Consider the following 19,574-nt stretch of genomic DNA (forward strand, 5'->3'; position numbering starts at 1 on the left):
AAATTCTGTAGCATTAGTGTTAAAATTGTGTTTCTGCTTTATGTAGCTTCCCATGCCCCTATACCAAGGGGGAATATTAAGGGTTGTGTTGCTGGCAGCAGCAGTTATAGCTTTTTATCAAGTAATTGTCTTTTTTTTGTTTGTTTGTTTAGTTTTCCCTGAAGGTCGACTTTGCCTTGGCCCAGGAAGAGGTCAGGTGTAAATGGCACTCCTTCTCTTGTTTACAAACAGTACGGCAGGTAGCGCGTGCACGTGCTACAACAGGTGCTATGCAGAAATCCCATTTGGCTGGGTCATATGCTATGTGTTAAGGAGCTCATCAAAGGACATGGAATTTTAAGTCAAAAGTAGTGTATTTGGTCACATCCTTAAGCTTTGTTTTTGCTAGCCAAACTAAAAGGGAAAAACAAAAGCTTCCAATTCTGGGACTTCATTGTTACAGTATTCATGATGCAGGCATTTAGGAAGACAGATTACTGGCAATAACTGCTCTAGCTGTATGGCTGAATTATTCTATGTTAAAGATTAGCCCAGTAATCTGCTTGGGGAGGTGGGGGAGCAACAACATTTCCAACTGGCATTGCGTATTGTGAGCAGTTGGTCCATCCTGTTGCTTAAGGAAAATACTGTGACACTAATATGCATGTATGCACATCTAGTGAGACAAAAACAAGCACAAATTCCATGTTGGCAAGGGAACCCCTGTGATGTTATCTCTTCTGAGCTCCATTTTCAAATGTGGTCTATTTATTCAGCAATCCTGCAAGGAAGTGATCTTTGTCTAAGAGCTATTGAAGATACAGTGTCAAAAAACACCTCACCAGAACCCCATGAGGACCTGTTCCAGCATGTCAAAAAGTGGGAAATATGCACACTGTGACAAGAATGTTCTTTCATGTGCATTTGACAGAATATAAAAATACAAATCTGTGCAAGTTACTAAGGGTTTATAGACAATGATGTGCTGTGAAATATAATCAGTACAGTAACTACACACAGCAAGATTTCAGTTTTAATTTTCCTTATTAGTAATAATGGCGTAAGTTGATAGTATCAAATCATCTCCTATTGGTTTTAAGACTCAAGGTCATGCTGGATATCAGTGATAAGCAAGTAATAGGCAGGCCCACAATTAGCATGCAAAGCCAAGTTGACAGACTAAAATGAATTGCTTGACAGTTTAAATCTCTGCTATATATAGGTATGGAAACATTTTCCCTTTCGTCTTGAACTTGCTCTCTAAATGTACTGTCTGCATTGAGGAATCTCAAGATCTTTCATTCAGAGACCTTGGTCAAGCCCTGGTGTTGCCCGAGATGCTGGAAGGGACTCAGTTGAACTTGTTTGTACTTACTGGTTAGTTAATGGGCAAAGCAAGCTCCATACACAGCTGCATGTTGTCTGCAAAGGATCTGTTGCTCTGAATAGAATTTAAAATTATAGAGTATTTCCAGTGAAATGAGGCAACTGTTTTGATTACAAAAATAGAAATGTCCTTTGTTGGTATGAGTGCAAACCAGCTTATTCTTTCCAGAATGTCTGCCTTGAACAGAAGAGAGCAAATCATAAATGAGAACTGTCACAAGATAGTTTTTAATGGGAGACCTGGTGTTGTCACTTCTGCTGTCTGCATGTTGTGTCCACTGGAGATGCCTGAAGAAACAAATCAGCAGGAATTACGTTGTTTGAACAGTCCAGTGATTCCAGGTTCACTGAGGCAGAGTTGAAGACAGGGAGATTAATCCATGAATTGTGCTTGTTACTCTGCCATTCTTATTTAAATGTTGCAACTTTTTTTTCTTTACATAGGCTGGCTGTAATATTTGGGAAATCCAGAGGCTGTTGGTTCCTACATACTTGCTTTCAACTCTACCTATACACTGCCTTGGTAAACAACTGCAAACAGCCTGTCTTAAAACACTTACGCTTTGAAGTGTGTGTGTGGAAATATCTTTTTAAATGTCTCTTTGATATCTTTGTTTTAACATCATTTCTCACAGAAAGGGGAATTAGGGCCAGGTGCCAGAGCAATCCCAGAAGAGTAGGATTAAGACTGAGCCCTTATCTGCAGGGACTAACTGGGAGATCTGGACTATGCAGAAATTATTTTTGTCCTTACTCTTAGCTCATAAAGAAACAAATAGGTTTTTCTGTATCAAGTAAAATTTTGCTGATGGTAATTTCTGTTTTGAGTGCTAATTTAACTTTAATTGTAAGAAATCTAGACTTGCAGTGTTTCTTTTGCCTTGAGTAAAGCATGCTGATTAGAAATCGCTTGATGTGTGCATCTCCATATGAAATATTCAGAAGTTATTTTGCTGCATATGAACCAGCTATTGAGCTTATTTTTTTTTTCCAGAAAACTTTCTAATCTTCTTAAAATAGTGATCACAAAATATTTTGCTCTGCTGTTGTGTTCTGTTTTCTTCCTTCCCACCCGCTGTTCCCTCTCCATAACAACATGGTGTGTGAGCCCAAGAAGAAGCTAATGTTCTACCTCTGAACTCTTTCTTTTGTAGTATATTTGTTGAGCTAGCTGGCCTGCTTCCAGAAGTGCATGAGCATGTTTATACATCTAGCCTAACAATAGTATCATAACACCAATTTGTTTAACCTGGGCTGGAAATAACAGTCTAAATGTTGTGAATCAATGAGAAAGCAGTCCTTAGTGTATGTACTGTGTCAGCTCATTTGTGCTACCTGATAAAAATCACTGGAACTTAGTTGCTGTTCTGCGGGCAACGTGTCAGTTCTGGGAGTGCGATGTGATACCTCTTGTAAAGGCTCAGAGAAGCTCAGCCGTAGCTTTTCCTTCGAGCACTATCACACGCTGTCATCAGCTTGCTCGGGCAGAAGGTGTTTAATTTGTATGGCCAGTTCAAGCACATATTACTGCGGAAAATCAGCTATCCCCAACACTTTGGAGAGGGTGTTTGTAGTATAATAGGCTATTAAATAGTTTGCCTAAGTTATTTTTATTACAGCATTTGAGCCGAGTTGTGAGGGGGTGGAAAGCATGTGATTAATGCTGGTTATGCTTATTTATTGCTCACAAAGCAACTCACTGATTGATTGGCGTATTTTACTTAAGGTGCCAAGAATTCGGGATAAATGCTTTTTACTGTTGCTTTGATTCAGCGACTTTGCCAAAATAATTTTTCTCTGGATTTAGGCAATTTGGACAGTGTTTATTAGCAACTGCTGTTAGGAGTCCTGGCAGTGCTTAGACTCTTAATATGCCATGGGGCCTCACATTTTAGAAGTGAATGGGAAAAAAAGAAGAAAAAGCAGCACACTTGTTTTGAACTAAAATTTGTTTTGAACCAAAATGAAGTGATATTGAGGTTTTAAACATTTGTACTTCACCATCTCATCCTCAGCCTTCTGATCTTCGCTCTGTAATAATTTAGTTTTAATCTAGCAAAATCTGAGCAGACGCCTCATCTGCTGAAGTCTCACTTTTTATGACAAATTTTGAAGTTGAGAGTAAGAACGGGTATTCCTGCCACCTTAGCAAGTGAGCATGTTTTTAAAAGTGAGTATATTTGTTTCCATGTTATTCAGTCTTTGCCCTCCCTACTTACCAAGAAAAATGAGCGCTCTCTAATGATGCACTAGTTTGGGTGAAGTGGCACCTGTTTAATAGGGGACTGACTGCAGCAGTACAATGATATGACGTTTGTAGGTGTCTGATCTTTGCAGTTGGTGACAGTGAAGATACAATCATTCTGCATCAGCAGCTTCTAAAATTATGGCTTGGCGTTGTTGTTGTTGGTCTTCCAGTTCTTCTGTCACGATTCACGTAGTGAATAAGCAGCTTCAGCTCTACAGCTCTGTAGAAGAAAGATGCTTGTGACAGAGGCAGAACTAACCTGACCAAATGTGAAGGGCAGCTGAGTATTGCTTAGAGGAGCTGCTTACATTTTTTTCAGCACTTTTGCTGGCCTTTAGGTCTGGGAGGGAGGGTGGATGATTGTACAAGTATGGGAGCCGTTCACTTGGAGACTTCAGTACATGCCTTAAATCTGTTCAGCCTTAAATCAGTGAGTTGCTTTGTGAGCAATAAATAAGCATAACCAGCATTAATCACATGCTTAAATGTGTCTTGTCACACACCCTAACATATGTGGCACTGGTGGTTCCTGGGGGGAAGAGCCTTTGGGTGCCCCTGTAAGTGAGGGGAAAATGAGAAGCTTCCTTCACTTGCTTCAAGTTTGATATGCTGTTATGGTGGTGTATCTTTATATATAAAGATAAAATTATTTTTTTAAAAAGCTGAACTTCAATGAATGACTTCGGTTACAAATGATGTGATATTTTCTGAAGAGCTGGAAGATTCGTACAAGATTTTAAATCTTCTTTCTGAACTCACACTGCTCTGCTGCTCCAGAACACTTCCTATCTGAAGGATTAAGTAATGGTCATGTTGGGGGGGGAAAAAAAAAAGAATAAACCTTTTCCAAGTCATCATAATACAGATACTGGGGGGAAGAAAAGAGTTTCATAGAGATCTGGCAATCCCTAGTACTCACAGTTCCAGAATGAAAAGGGTTAAGTTAGGAGTTCAAACAAAGTACCTGCTGAGGTAGTTTGTTTTTTCCATCTACCAGCAATTAAAAATATTTTCAGCCTGCTGCATGTGTACCTTATAATTCTGTTAGAAGACAAAAAAAAAAAAAATTTAGAAAAACATGTTTTCCCCTTTCCACAGTTACATTGTTCCTGTGCTGGCAGTAGTAAGAGCTCCCAGAGTGTAAACAAAGCAGATATCCTTTAGATGTATAGAGAGCCGATTCAGTAAGTAACAGGGCATCCAGTTTTAGAGTTCCTTTGCTGCCTGTAACTTAAAAATTAAACAATCATTATAGTAAGTGAAACTCTAACAAAAAGGTGTAAAAAGCAGTTGGATAATGCAGTGCTTGCTTTTCATGTCAAAGAGCAAAGCTTAAAAATGTGAAGTGCTTTGCAAACCAGCTGAAGTAAAGGGGCTGTAACACTTGAATCTACTCAAAATTTAAGAAGAAATACAAAAAATAAACCTCTGACATTTAATTTCTCATAGCAGTGTTGGTGGTTTAATGATTAGTTATTTCATTTTATCTATTTTTAATGTTTTTCTGCGCTTTGTGATGTGATCTGATACAAATGAAGACATGAACAGTCTCACTGTACTGAGCAAACAGCAGGCTAATTGTTCGCTTTATCTAGTGCACAGAGGAGGAGGGGAATGAAGTTTGTGGTGAGATCAGAAATTCTGTGCAATTCTTATTCGCTTAGCAGTTATTCATCAGAAGGATGCTGTGCTTAAAACGAACAACAACAAAAAATACCCAGAAGGCTAGACATCTTCTTAATATATGCAACAACAACAAAAAACACCAAATCCTTCTTAGAACTTAAAGGGAAAGATGAATGATGATATTAAGCATGTCTGGGTTTGGGGCATTGTTTAGATGAGAAAGTTGATACTAAAGTGCATTTTGCCTTATCTTGTTGTTTATCCTAGGAAATATTTGGCATAAGGATTGTGTTTTCTGTGCATTTAATGTTGAAAACAATGCCATTTGAATTTTATATCCTTAGATGATACTGGAGATGTTTGCATTCATGTACTAATCATATGCACAAAGTGCCATTTTTTGTATCATGTTTAGATCAAGTCTTAGATGTCGGATGGTTTTAACTGATCGAGCTGTGAGCTGCTGCCTGTTTGGTAAACTCAATGCCCTTTGTTGGGTGGTGCCACGTCGGGAGCTGTTCAGCTGGGAGCTTGGCCCATGTAGCATAGAGCCCTGCTGCAGCACAGCTGTGGTGGCTGGCCTCTGAAATTCGGGCTGAGAAACAAGCTCCTTCTTTCATGATGCAGCTACATAAAGATATTATTCTGCATTTACTTACTTTCTGTCATATGATGCTTACAGTGAAAGAGTACTAGTCAAAATGACCAGAGCTGTGCAGTCGGATTTCTCACAGCAGTTTTCAAAGGAAATGCTGCATTTCTAGAGAAAACAACATAACGCTTCCTATCTTTCCACTTACTTAAACTAAGCATGCAGGCTTGATTCAAGTTGAGTCTGGGAAGAAGTGTGATTTTCTTGTATCTTGTAGTTCACTTCTGTTCTCTCAAGTACGCTTACCTCCTTAATATTTCTTGAAGTGAAGTATCTGTGGGCCCTGGAGGTTGGCCATTAATTTTAGGCCATTGTGTGAATGCTAACTACTTAAAAATAGTCATGGAGCCAACCTTGCTTCCTCTCAGGGTTTATCAGTTGGAAGCATCTTCTTTTTATCCCATGTGTAAGCAGAGACCTCTCTGGATTGATGATTTGATCTGTATAGTGGAAAATCTAGGCAGGATATCCTTTCTCTGTTATTCCTTGGTGTGATGGCATCAGGGTCTGTCTTAACATGGGGGAAGGGAAAGGAGGATCCTATTAACAGGCAGAGTGGTTTCAAGGGACTCCTAAACTATGAACTCGCAGAGAACCTCACATTTACTTTCCTTGTTGAAGCATTTGTGCTTTGAGCTATGATTATGCGGTGTGGCTTCTGCTGCTGAGCTGAAAAGCTTGCTGGTGTGCAGTCCAGCCATCTCGCATTTGGAAGCGGTTGTGGGCATTGTGCTGGAATATATCATCAGGAGCTCCTCTGTGGTTAGTGTGAGTGCTTGCAGGCCTTAATGAAATACCGCGCTGATGGGCTAGATCCAGTCTTATACTGTAGAAAGGCAGTGCCCGAGCTTCCCCTGCTAACGAAAGAGTATTTCAAGTGCATTTCTGTGACTGAAACGCTTCTAAAACCATGCAGTCAGTGCCTGATGTACGGTAGAGGTTCAGTGAATGCATGATCGAGTGTGTCCGCAGGGTAGCAAGCATGCTCGGAATTGTGTTGGGATGTTATTAGGACCTTGTGTTTTGGCATGCTTGTAATTATTCCCCAGTACTACCCCTAGCCTGAAATTTCTTAGCACTTCCAAGGCAGAGGGATGTTATCAGCTTCGGTGACTGAGGAAGAACCTTTGATCTAGTAGCCCTAATCTCCCCACAAGGAGGCCATATAAAAATGGCACTGATTATTTTTCCCCCTTGTTCCCCTCTTCAGGAGACGCAGTAGGGCTCCCTTTGAGAGGGGTGAGTCCCTTTCGGAGTCGGCTCGTTCTGCTCTTATCTTGGTGACCTGCTTGTGTTGCGGTGTAACCGCAAAGGAGGAACCTGAAGCCTTTGGGGAGGGATGACAAAGACAGGACGTGATTGTGGGTTTGCAAGACAGCAATCAACCGGGACTTGGAATGCAAGACAAAATCATTAGAACTAATGAAAAGAAATGCTTTAATTGCCTGTCTGGACTTCGGAATCTATAACTCCGGAGTGTTCATGCCAAGACGTTAGTAAAATGTAAAGCACATGACTTTTATATTGGTAATGAAAATGTCTGTGGTGTCATTGCATGGGCTTTTACATGAGGGGAGGATAAAGACCTTTCCCTCTGTAACGTGAAGTGCTCTTTGACTACATCAAACTAGGAAAGTCCTTTTCATTAGCAGACTGTTCAGTGACTTTTGATCATAGGACTCTTTTAATTCTTTTAACTGCAGTGTGTAAATGGACTACTGGTTACATTTCACACGAGGATGTAATAATGATTTGGAAAACAAGATACAATGCTGCAAGAAACTTCTATTGCCTTTTACTGCTTCCACTATCATAAAATTGAGTCGGTTTTATGAAACAGTGTAATGACTGACTTCAATGCAGAACCTCAATATATGCAAGAATTTGTACCTCTGTACACTGAATAATGTTGCACAGTTCTAACTTAGTTCAGCCTTGCATCTGGAACAAACATTGTGAGCCTATGAAGCTAGCATGCTTTTTAAGCAACGTTTCGAAAACCAAAGCAAGGGAAGGTTTTTCAAGTCTTAAACCCACCCCTCATGTATTAAATCATTCGAAATCTTACAATTGCTGTTATTTTCAGGCCATTGTGTCTACTTCCTGTTGGTCAAAGGTTATGAGGATAGGGTGGTGTATAGCGAGATGGAAAGCCGACAGGAAAAAGAAAGCCTTGCTTATTTTGGGGTAGACACAACTACAGAAATGGCCAGGACGTTGCCTAAGTTTTCTGAAGACTTAAAGAGGTAAACTAGAAAAAACTGCTCCTGTTGTTTATTTTTCTGCTTTTTAATTCATGTGTACGGAAAATGATTTGGCTTAAGTAAACAGGGGCTTCCTTACAGAACGGTATCTTTCTGCTTGAAATATGTTTTTTTTTTTTTTTTTAAGAAGTGGTTTAGCTTTTTAGCTTTTGTTTTGTTTCAGAAGTGGACTTGATACAACTTTCTGAAGCACTAGTCGAAACCTCCACCCGTTTGTTCACTTGTATTGCTAACTCATTTAAAAAAAAAAAAAAGGAAGTTTAATGCCACAAAGTGCAAGTAGGAGTTCTGTGATGTATTGCTTCAGTGCATTACAGGCATATGTGGGCATACGTAGGTGTGTTAATGCAGTCCTCTAAAACACTTAGCTTATCTTAATATTTGTATCATTATTCAAGAACCATATGTTATTTCTTGGCTGTTAAAACAGTAGTGCGAGTCCTTCAGTTTTGTCAACACGCAGGCTTGCAGCGAGCTGTTGGGAGCAGATGCTGCCTGGCTGGGGCTTGGCGTGCCGGCGCTCAGGTTCCTCCGGCAGGGCGCCTCGGCTCTTGTGGTAAGCAATTGTGGCCAAGCCATTCCGAGGATTTGGTTTCAGAACAAATCTGGATTCACAAGGCTGCTCAGGGGTGGGAAGAGAAGAGATAAATTAGTTGGTCGTGGTGGTTAAATTCTACAAAACTGTTGATCTAATAATAAGTTGTGTGATGGGACTGTTAGAAGCTAAGAAACAAAAACCATTTTTACAGGAGTTGATGAGAGCAAGTAGCTTTTTGTAAGCTACTCAGCCTTGTTATACTGAAGCTTCTTAATTTTCAAGTATGCTGGTATATAGTTAGGTATGCAATGTAGCTGATTTTTCATCTTAACCCTTTTGTAACTACCAGTGACTTATTTGAACCTTAAAAAGTATATTGTTCGCAGTCTAGGAAAAACAGTATTTGTATTATAATAGAATCTCAGCGTAATATAAGCAAATTATGTTATAATGCATTGGTAATTTTGACTGTGCTGGTTTATTTAGAAATGATTTCTTTCTCTGGAGTTCTTCAGGTCAGCTGTGAAAATGCTGAGCAGTTTCGTGGTGTTTCTCAGTGATTAAGGGTGGATGTATGTATCGAACACAATGCTGACTTTTGTTTTATGTTTGGATTTTCTTAGCAGCTCTTTTGCCGTGTCTGCCCACTTGATTCATGCACATTACAGACCTGATGATTTGTAGTGGGAAGGTTGATAATTTTGCTCCTAAAATAATGTAAACAACACTGAGCATGCCCTTTCTATTTCTTCCCCTTCCCTGCAACAAGTAATTCCTTGCAATGCCTTACAGTATTTAAAATATAGCGTGTTGATCTTCGCTGTAATACCTTGGCAGAACAATAGCTTTCCCTTCAGCATGCCCAAAGTGGCCCAAGAAAGTATGAGCCCTCTCATTGCCGTAATAGTGGCTGACTCATGTACAGAAGAGGCTCCAGCTTTAGTCTGCAGATGCTTGACTTGCAAAAATGTCAGCTAGCACACAGAGCATACAGCCTTGGTCTCACAAGGAATGGAGAAGGATGGAGTGTCAACATGTCCTAAATTTTATTTGTAAAGATTATTTAAATAGTCTGGAATTTCCTTTGGAGACTTCTCCATGAGTGTTAATAGATGTCCAACAGCTTCTTCCAGTAGGCAAGCAACTAGTAGCTTAAGCCACGCTAGCTAGATGGGGAGGCAGTGTGTAGATATTATGGGTTAACTTTGCACTGTCCTCAACTCCACCTTAATTCGTCATCCCTTGTTGAATTTGGAGAAAATGCAGCTTCTGTAGCCCAAATCCCCTTTCTTTTATGGGGAGTACAAAACCCAGCATTTAAGCCAAGGAATATTTTGACATGCAGAATGCCTGGCCTGTGTGCTCATCTGTAGCATTGTCTGTCTTGTACGCAGCATCAGCACACTTGAGTGATCCAAACATGAAACAGTGAAGCATGTGTTGTATGTTTGCTCACTGCAACTTCAGTGTCCTTTAAAGGATCCAAGATAGTGAAGGAGTTTTTACACAGTTCTAATGTCTTGCTTTTCCTTGTATTTAAGGCTTTCTCAGGTTATGAAGATAGATATCTGCACAGGCAAGTAAGGGGGAAAAAAAGAAGACTGAATCTGTACAAAATATTTAAAAAAAAAAAAAAAAAGTGCAGCACTGTGTTTGTGAGCTGGAAGACGAGCAATTTTTCACACCCTGTTACAAGCACCACTTCGAAATGACTACCCAGCTAGGGAATGAAAAATGAGTAGACAGAAATAAATGGTGGAATATTTCATCCCCTGCCACTGGTGGGAAAGCAGCTGGAGATATCCATGGAGTGTAGGCTTGACATTTCAGCTGTAGATTAATTGTGCCTTTATAAGTACTGATATTTTTTCTGGTTTTCTACGCATTGTTCTCGTGTGACTTGTCACGATGTGTACTCCTGAACTCAGGACAGTGAAGCTGGAGTCAAACACAGTGTGGCTTGCTTCTTGCCTGGGTTGTTGTGTGCAGGGAGTCTTGTCAGCGCCGTAGTAATTCTTGTAATAAGAAGTGTACAGTCATTTAATAATAGTAATTTAAAAAAAAAAAAAAGGGCAGAACCTACCCTGAATGTTTTGCTTCCTTAGATTAAGATTAGGAGGGGGAAGGGACTTCTAATTAAGAACTGATGAAAAGACTCAAGTTAACTTTTTTTTTTTTTAAAAAAAAAAAAAAAGGCAAAAACCCCAAGAACTATATCACCTTTCCCTGATAAATACACAAAAACATGACTATATACGTATGGGAAAGATGAGAGGAAGGTTCCCAGGATGATGAGAGAGGAAAAGATGAAATGTGGGAGATGTTCTGTGAAAAAGGGCAGCAAGCCAAAGGTGCTACGCAGATATGTGGGTAAGGGACCTGCAACAAACTTCTCTGTATGCCATGAAAAGTGTTTGTCCTGGTTTCAGCTAGGATAGGGTTAACTTTCCTCCTAGCAGCTGATATGGTGTTACGTTTCCATTGCTGACAAAACAGTGAGAGGAGATGGCGAAGCTCATTTTTGTCATAGGGAGCGTGTTGTTGGCAAGACTGCTGTGAAGGTGTGTGTTAGCCACCCAGGGTGGGTGGAGTGAAGCAGAACAAAGCAAAAAGGTAAGCTTGTAAGAGATAAGAAACAGCGGAATATAGGTGTTAAGGGGTGGGTGAGATGATGTAGGAAGCTGGAAGGATGGTCTGGTCACTGGTCCTAGCTTGGAGCCAGGAACTGGGCCATCACGTCTCCACTGGAGGTGTGTTTCATTGCATTACCTCCGTGAGTCAGTTTGCCTTTGGTGAAGGTGCAGCGATAGTTCTCTGCTGTGCAGGAGTGTTGCAGAGAAACTAGTGCTTGCCATTACAAAATTTCTGACATAGCGCAGAAAAGTGTTGAAGTGGCTGATGCTACCAGTCCTGATAAGGATCAGTGTGATACGGAGAAGATGATACAGATTTGGCTGTATAATTACGCTGGGAATAGGCACAAGACTTGAATAAAAAAATAAAAAAAAATAAAAAATGGTGAAGGATTATGAAAACATTCAATTAGTTCTAGATTGACAAAACAGCACTTGCAGTGCTAAAATTATCGTCTGAGTTGTATTTTGTCCTGTTTTTGATGCTTTAATTAGCTGCGTAATGCTGGGAGACTAGTTAGTTCACATGCTGAACCATCACTTATGAAACAGTGCTCACAGCAAATCTGTGTGCAAGTATTGTTCTGCTGTATTTGCAGTGTTTTCTTTTGTTTGTTTAACAAGCTAAAGTTAGAATCGACAGCACAAGACTAGAAAATGGTGACAATAGTTTGAAAACAGGAAATTTTGGCCTTGTGTGTATTCGGAACAGATGATCAGGATGATGGCCAGGAGAGTGGAAACTTCCACTGAGACTGTTTTTTCCTTATTTTGCTCAGTGAGAAAAGATGGTGCTTCCTGGAAAACAAGTCTTAAGTATTTAAAGAAAGTAATAATATATCCAGTGTTTTCCTCATATCACGTTTGTTTGTTTTGCAGCAATCTGTTTACACTCCTTAGTGCTTAATGCTGCTAAAAGTGGAACACGGGGACTGTTATGAAATCTTGGAAGTGAAGTTTCTGCTCTTAGAGTTAAGATACTAACAAGCTTTATTTTGTGCTGAGTTTATGCAGTATGTTGTATTTTTTTTTTTTAAAGGCATCTCTTTTTCAGGAAGAGCGTGGCTGCTCCCAGTTGGCGTTACGGCAACGACTTCAAAAAGTAACTAATAATTCTGTGTTCTTGAGTTGTGGTGCTTATAGTAGGGCCATTTATTAAAGGCTTCCTAGAAACGCTTTCTGAAAAACATCCCTTAATCTATTTCCATGTAGAAATATACAAGTGCTAATTTCTCAGGGAAAAACTCAGCCAAACTTCTAATTTCACCATTTAGGATTTCTGCAAGTGGAAACAGTGAAGTACTGTGCTTGAAGTAACATTATTTAAGGTGACCTAGTTTAGCTGCTTCCCGGCCGTCCTCCCAGGTACGTGCATTGTGGTAACGAAGCTTGCTGGTGACAGCTGTCACTGCCCTGTGCCCAAAACAAACAGGACCTAAAAAGAAGCCTAGTGCGAAGGAACGCTGCGGTTTGTCATTTGGGCTTCTGAAGGGATGCAGAGCTGAGGTCCAACATGTGAGTCAGCGAGGCAGCATCGGAGGTGTTTGGTTCCTGCGATGAATGGAAGGAACACCTGGGAACTAGAAACGGGGAGGTGAAGAGGGGAAGAACTATTCAGCTTCTGGTTGCCATCCTTCTTCCTGTTTGTCCAAGACATGCAGCTATGTTCCTTGTTTAACTGCAGCACTGGAAAAAAGGGAGAGAGATGGATGAAACGGAGCACAAGCATGAAGAAAATAAAACCTTAATGTGGCAGATGAGTCAAGCGACCTCAGCAGTAGGTTCAAGACTAAACCAAAAGTTCAAAAGAGGGTTCTGAAGTGACGTGGGCTGCCTTCCCCCTTCCTTGACTTCTCTCTAGTTCATGTTCCGCATCTTTTGTCCTTACTTGAGAAGTTCTTTTGGAGCAAGGCGATGTTTTGTCACATGTTTGTAAAATATGAAGTGATCTTTTGGATCCTTCCCTGTGCCCCTGGGTGCGTTGCGTCTTACTTCCAAGGCTTAGTTTACTTCTCTGGAAAAGAAAAATGGCAAATACTGCCCTTAGCAAGTACTTTGCAGAATACTAAGATGAAAAGTTGAGCATGTGCCTACTGGAGAGATGAGAAGGAAGGTCTTGGAGCTGGGCAGTGCTCAACAATTCTGGAGATTTTTTTTTCACTGGGTTCTACCTGAGAGAAAAGCAGATGTTATTTGTGCTAGTAAGGGAAAAGCAACTTTAAATGATGCGAGGGTTATGGGTCATAATACTTAGCAAACCAGACAAGGACAATCGACAGTTTGTCAGTAAGCAGTTATTTGACCATGTGAGAACTGTAAAAAAAAGATTGGCCAGAACAAGTTGTTTTTGATTTATTTAGCAGCTCTAAGCTTTTAAACACTTCATGCAACTATTTTGGCCTCTTGAGCAGCAGCTTGAGGGGATCTAAATGGAACATTAAGTCCTTTTTAAAATAAAAAGGCAAATTATCTATTCTTTCCGGACCCCTTCCTCCTTCCTTTCCCTCTCCACTTAGACACACATCCCCTATTTCCTACATCTTTGAACTAGTGCCAGCAGCTGAACGAGGTACATCTCAAATACATATGACAAGAAGATAAATAAATAAATCCATAAAAATTTAAGGGAAGTATAGCTAAAGTGTGGTTGACATCTTCAGCAGATATACCTCATGTAAGGAGATGATATTGCATACAGTCTTAGCTACAAGCTTTCAAAATCAACGAGAAAAAATAAAAACAAAACCACCACTGTGATAAGTAATGCTTTCTACTCGTATTTTAGCTGATTGACTCTTTTCTAAGTCAAAATTTTACATGTGAGTGACTGAGTGGGAGAAATTAATAAGAATTTATTTCGGTTTTATAATCTACTCAAAATGCTGCTTGAAAAATCCTGGATTCCAGTATTACTCTGATCATTTGATGCTCTGTGGGTGAGCAGCTTGTCACATTTTAGCCTACTTCAAAACCAAGCAAACAAGCCTGTTTCTATAGTTATGATGGTCTCATGATATAAACAGGACAATGTTTGGCAAGAGTGGTGGAGTCCTATGTTAGACCAGCTGATACGCTTTGTGGCTCTCGGAGAAAACAAGCTGAGAGGCACACAAGTCCTTTCTTAGTCTGAAACAAAAGCAACAAACCTTGTTTTGCAGTAAATTATGTTAGAAGCCTACACGGGCTTCTGGTGAGCTTGAGTCGCGTGACATTTGCCTTGTTACCCTTTCAAAAGCACCAGTTTTACTTCAGAATTAGGGGTTGAAATGCATGCAGTTTTGTAGCTAGTAGTGTAAGTACATACTTTAGAATTTAATTTATTAATAACATTTTCATATGTCTATTTATCATTTCAAATAAACGCATTTTCCCTTATTAAACACGGGTTTTCTGTGCTAGAAATCAACTAGATTAAGCCTGAGAAGGTAAAAATATACTCAGTAGGTTACGGGATTTGAACATTGTTCCAATACCAATATTGTTTAAGCCTGGAAAAATATTTGAGTAGATAATGTATGGTTGGTAGTTGTAAGTGACATGACAGATAATTAGTACTTAGAATATTCCTGTGGCTTAAACCAGTTGCTTTTTTCTTTCTTTGGTGATTAAAAGAGAGAGCTCTATGCAAAATTTTCAGACAATGTCGAAAAGGATTAAAAAATTAAGTATACATAAATACATCTTCGCACATGTGCCTGCTGTCTTTTAGAGAGCTCTTTTTGGAAAGCAATTACTGAAGAAGCTCCTTCATTACATAGATAGCCCAGGATTTTGTACTTCAGTGAGGCAGTATACAGCTTTCATTACAACGACAAATACTGAAATGTTAAAAATAGATCAAGCTTTAAGAATCCCAGATATTTTCAAATAACAAAGAGTGATTTATGTGGGCTCATTTTGCACTTTGACAAAATATAGAGGCGCTTTTGTACTATGATTAGCAAGGGTGCTGATGTCAGTTCTCTTGTCTAGCTTTAAGCTTTATTCTGCTGCTAAATTGTGCTTTGTACTGTAATCCAGAGAACCTTTGTATCTGCCTTATTAGTGTGTAGTTTATGGAATTGCTTTTGTTTTTGAATATAATCTGTGCCAGTTCCAGTGAGCGTGACTCATTATCAGACTGAAATAAACATTCACATATGCACTATGTGAAAACTCTTCAAAAATAGTAGCAGGTGCTGCTGGGCTAAATTCGATGTTTTAAGTACTTAATAGTTGCTGTTTTGTAGCCCGAAGGGCTCAAAACAAATTCTGTTTAGCTGGTTGATTTTCTGAATTTAAGAGTGCTGTTTACTCATTAGTTCTCAACAAAGACTGGTGGGATTGATAATATGAATCTTTCACTTGTTACCACGGTATTGGAACTGAGCTTTCATGAGAGGCATGCTTGATGGGTACAGAGTTAATTTCTGTTCTGTGAATCGTGAGACAAATGCATCTTGTAGCTTTCTTTCTTTAATCTTTCCTCCTCATTTGAGCATCAACCAAGTTCTCTGACTGACTGAAGGCTGAGGTTCGAGATAAGTCCAGTTTGTGAAGTACGAGTTCTGCAGTTCATACAGAAGTTATCTGTGGTCAGCTTTGTCTGAAGAGAATGCCTCTGATACTGCTGTTTCCTGTTTATCCCAGAATCGAAGTTGTCACTTGGCTTGGAAACAGGAAACCAAAAGAAATTCTACTAGTGTTTTGGGTCAGTTACACAATGCTTAGCAGCTGTGCTACTACAAGATGCTCCTTCTGGAAATTAAGGTGTTTGGTTTGCTCCATCGTCCTCCTTCCCCAGTTGAACTTGGTGGTGCTGTGTACATCAGTGCTTGAGGCCTTGACTTGATCCATTCCACATTACAAGGCAGATGCTGTGTTCACAGCTACAATGAATGCACTTACTTTACCAAGTGTAAAAGTTGTCTTAAAATCAAATATTTTTTGTAGTTTTGTAGCCGGAGAAAAGATCTTCCATTTTCTGTGTTATCTTCTCAGCTTCAGGAGCTTGATACCCCAAAAAGTGCATGCACTTGACAATGAGCAGTTGGTGAGTCTCCAGGGCAGAGCTGATGGCAGTGGTTTGGAGCTGGGAGATGGTGGTACAGTTCTGAATGCTCCCCATATCTTCCTCCATTGGTTTGTTCAAAGATTATAGCTTCATAAAAACTAAATAAAACCTCTCTTACTTCCTGAGAAAATAGGTCTGAGTCTTCTTTCCTAATGTGTTGTCAGAAACTCTTGACTGCAAAGTTACATCGCAGTGTGTAAAGGATATCACGTCTCAACTTCCTCTGGAACAATCCCTGTTGGTTCCCTTTCTTTCTTTCCTTTAGCCTTTTGTTCTGCCATGGCTCGTGTGCAGGCAGGGTTAGCTGATACTCACCTACCTATTTTTTTGGGTTTGTTTTGTTGTTTTTTGTTTGGACTTGCTTGTAACTTTATTTGAATATCCTAAGAAAGTTTTTAAATGAGCAACTTCTTGCCCTAAAGACTTGTACTGTGCCCCATACAGTGGTTTGTCTACTGTGTTCACGTGCCTTGGTCTCCAACTTTGCTGAAAAGCGGTGGGAAAAAAACACACACACAAAAAAAAACCATCATGTGATGGCTCGCCATCATGGCATCTCCATGGCTCATCCAGGCTGTAGTCAAAATTGTGAGAACGCAATGCACCTCTTCCAGCGGGCTGTAGCATTATATCTGGTTTCTTCTACCATGCCGTTTTTCCTAATGTGCATGTAAGGGAGCTTACAGTGTAGGATGCTGTGCTGTTGGTAGGGCTGAGGAACCAAAAAAACAAAATGCAGTGAAGTGGGGAAACAAGAATGCTGTTGGTAACATCAAGACAGATGTTAGCAAACATTGCTCTCTTGGTTTGAGTTAGCATCTTTGGAGTGTTTTATGTGAAGCATGTTTTATGGTAAGTGATGGAGGACCCCAGCAATGAAAGGCAGCTTAGGATTAGTTGGACGATGAAGCAGTTTAGTTTTGGTCTTATCCCTGGCCAGCTTCTATATGTAGCAGCAGGGAGGTTTGTATAACAAGTGCAGTAATTGTAATGTTTTTGCTGTAGATGTACCTTATGCAGGGACTTTTCATGTGGTAAAACTAGACAAAAACCTAGACAATTCGGTCATTTTTCCCCCTACACCTCTAACTTTTTCTGAAATAATAATGTAGGTTGTTCTCTGTAACAACGACTACTGTGAAATGTTAAGAGGTTCTGAGGGCAGAGATGGCTTAACATCAAGAGGAGTGTGTGGTGTGAACAGTGTGCTCTTGAACTATCACGTTGCTATCGAGTATCAGTTTTTAAAAAAAAAAAAAAAAAAGCTAGAATCTGTCAGTCTGAAGTGGCCAATACTGGGGGGGGGATACACAATGGAGAACTTAGACATATTTTGCTTCTGCTTCCTTCAGAAGTTTTTTTTGGTGCTTTTTCCCTTTCTCCTGGCCTCGTCCCCACCTTTTTCTCTTTACTAAATTCATCCTTTCTCCTTTTTTAAGTAGTGACTTAATTATATATTCTCTTTTTTAAAAACAAAGCTTGAATACAGAAGAAATAAACCTTGAAATACAAACTCACTGATCCTCTAGTCCATTGCTGTAATAACAAGTAAATGGATTGTGTTAAATTCAGCTGTTGAATTATAACTTCTTATTATTACTCAGGCTGAAACCATATGCAAAATGTAACAATTATAAAGTATTCCTACTTCTAATTTTTTCCCTTTTTCTCACTAATTTTCAGGCATGGAAGAGGAGATGGTTTGTGCTTCGCAGTGGCCGTTTAACAGGAGATCCAGATGTATTGGAATACTACAAAAATGACCATGCCAAGAAGCCTATCCGAATTATTGACTTAAATTTATGTCAGCAAGTGGATGCTGGATTAACGTTCAACAAAAAAGAGTTTGAAAACAGTTATATTTTTGATATCAACACTATAGACAGAGTTTTCTATTTGGTGGCAGACAGCGAGGAGGAGATGAATAAGTGGGTCCGATGCATCTGTGATATCTGTGGGTTCAACCCTACAGATGAGGGTAAGTTCTGTTGTCTTTTTTTTTTTTTTTTCTAAGAAATTCGTCTATCTACATGCAAAGACTGTTCCAAAGATCAAATGACTATTTTTAGCTAGCATATGTTTTAAAACTCATATGCATTGACTGTGAAACTTCCTTGTTACTTTGAAAAAATGTAAGCAGAACAGAGGGAGATACTAAGAATTCATTACAAATTAAGTGTGCCGTAGAAATGGAATGATGCTCTTCAGTTTTGCATGATGTTAGGTCTTGAGAATATAGGGAAAATCAAAGAGAAATCATGCAAAACAGAAGATAATCATCAAAGGAATCCTGTGTGGTATAAAGCACATGGCTGTGCAAGCAGAAATGGGTGCAAAACGTCCGGTTTCTAATACTGCCATTTCTCCATCTGCTTTGCAACTTGGAAAAAATGTCCTCTCCTCACTGGTTGAAACAAGCAAAAAATAACTTGTAGCTCTCCACTAACCAGCTCAGATCCTACCAAAATAGACATCGTGTGAAAGCAGCTTGTAGGAAACATGATGGTGTTAAATACCTACAAACAAAACTCATTGCCATTGCTTCTTCTGAAGCTAGCCTTATTTATTTGCTTATTAGTGGGTTGCATGAACAGCTGTAGCCGTGTGCACAGTCACACAAGGGGTCACAAGAGGCTTGCCTGACTGAACAGGGGGCTGTAATTTAATCCCTTTTTTTTTTTTTTTTTGGGGGGGGGGGGGGGAAGGGAAAGGGGGGTTGTGGGTTGAGGTAGGAGGAAAAAGGTTGAGGTAGGGCTTTTATCTCTCCTTCTACTCCAGCTCAATGGCCAAAAATGACTGAAAAACATTGTTGCTTTCTGAAGAGGGGTTCTTCTCTTTCTCCTTAATGCAGTTTTGAACTAAAACTTTGTCATGAAAGCTCCATCTATGGATTACCACTCTAACAGCAAACTCAGTGAAGGGCACTTATTTTGACAGTTACAGCATGTTTTTATGACATCCTTAATATAACTGAGACCACCCACAGCACATTTCTAAAAGTGATTGCCATATGAATCAGTATTCAGTCTGCCAGGCATCTGTTACGTACAGGAGAGGGGCAGGCAGGTGATTGCTTTCTGATGGATAACGCACTAGCACACCACTGCAACTGTGGGGAGGAGATGCTCAGAAATCATGGGTTCTGGGGACAAACCAGGAATCTGGGAAGTGAAGAGGAAATCTGGCTGCTGCAGT

General features: G+C 39.8%; 1 protein-coding gene across 7 annotated transcripts in view; it reads left to right on the forward strand.

Annotated features, from left to right (window-relative positions):
• GAB1 (GRB2 associated binding protein 1) overlaps positions 1–19,574 on the forward strand; it is a 96,839-nt gene that overhangs the window by 36,980 nt on the left and 40,285 nt on the right. For all 7 annotated transcript variants that reach the window (XM_084516760.1, XM_084516764.1, XM_084516763.1 and 4 more), the window contains exon 2: positions 18,063–18,357. In XM_084516760.1, the coding sequence (XP_084372886.1) occupies positions 18,063–18,357 (295 nt within the window). The remainder of the gene's footprint in view (positions 1–18,062; positions 18,358–19,574) is intronic.

This window comes from Aythya ferina (assembly GCF_964211825.1).
Source record: "Aythya ferina genome assembly, chromosome: 4".
NCBI lineage: Eukaryota > Metazoa > Chordata > Aves > Anseriformes > Anatidae > Aythya > Aythya ferina.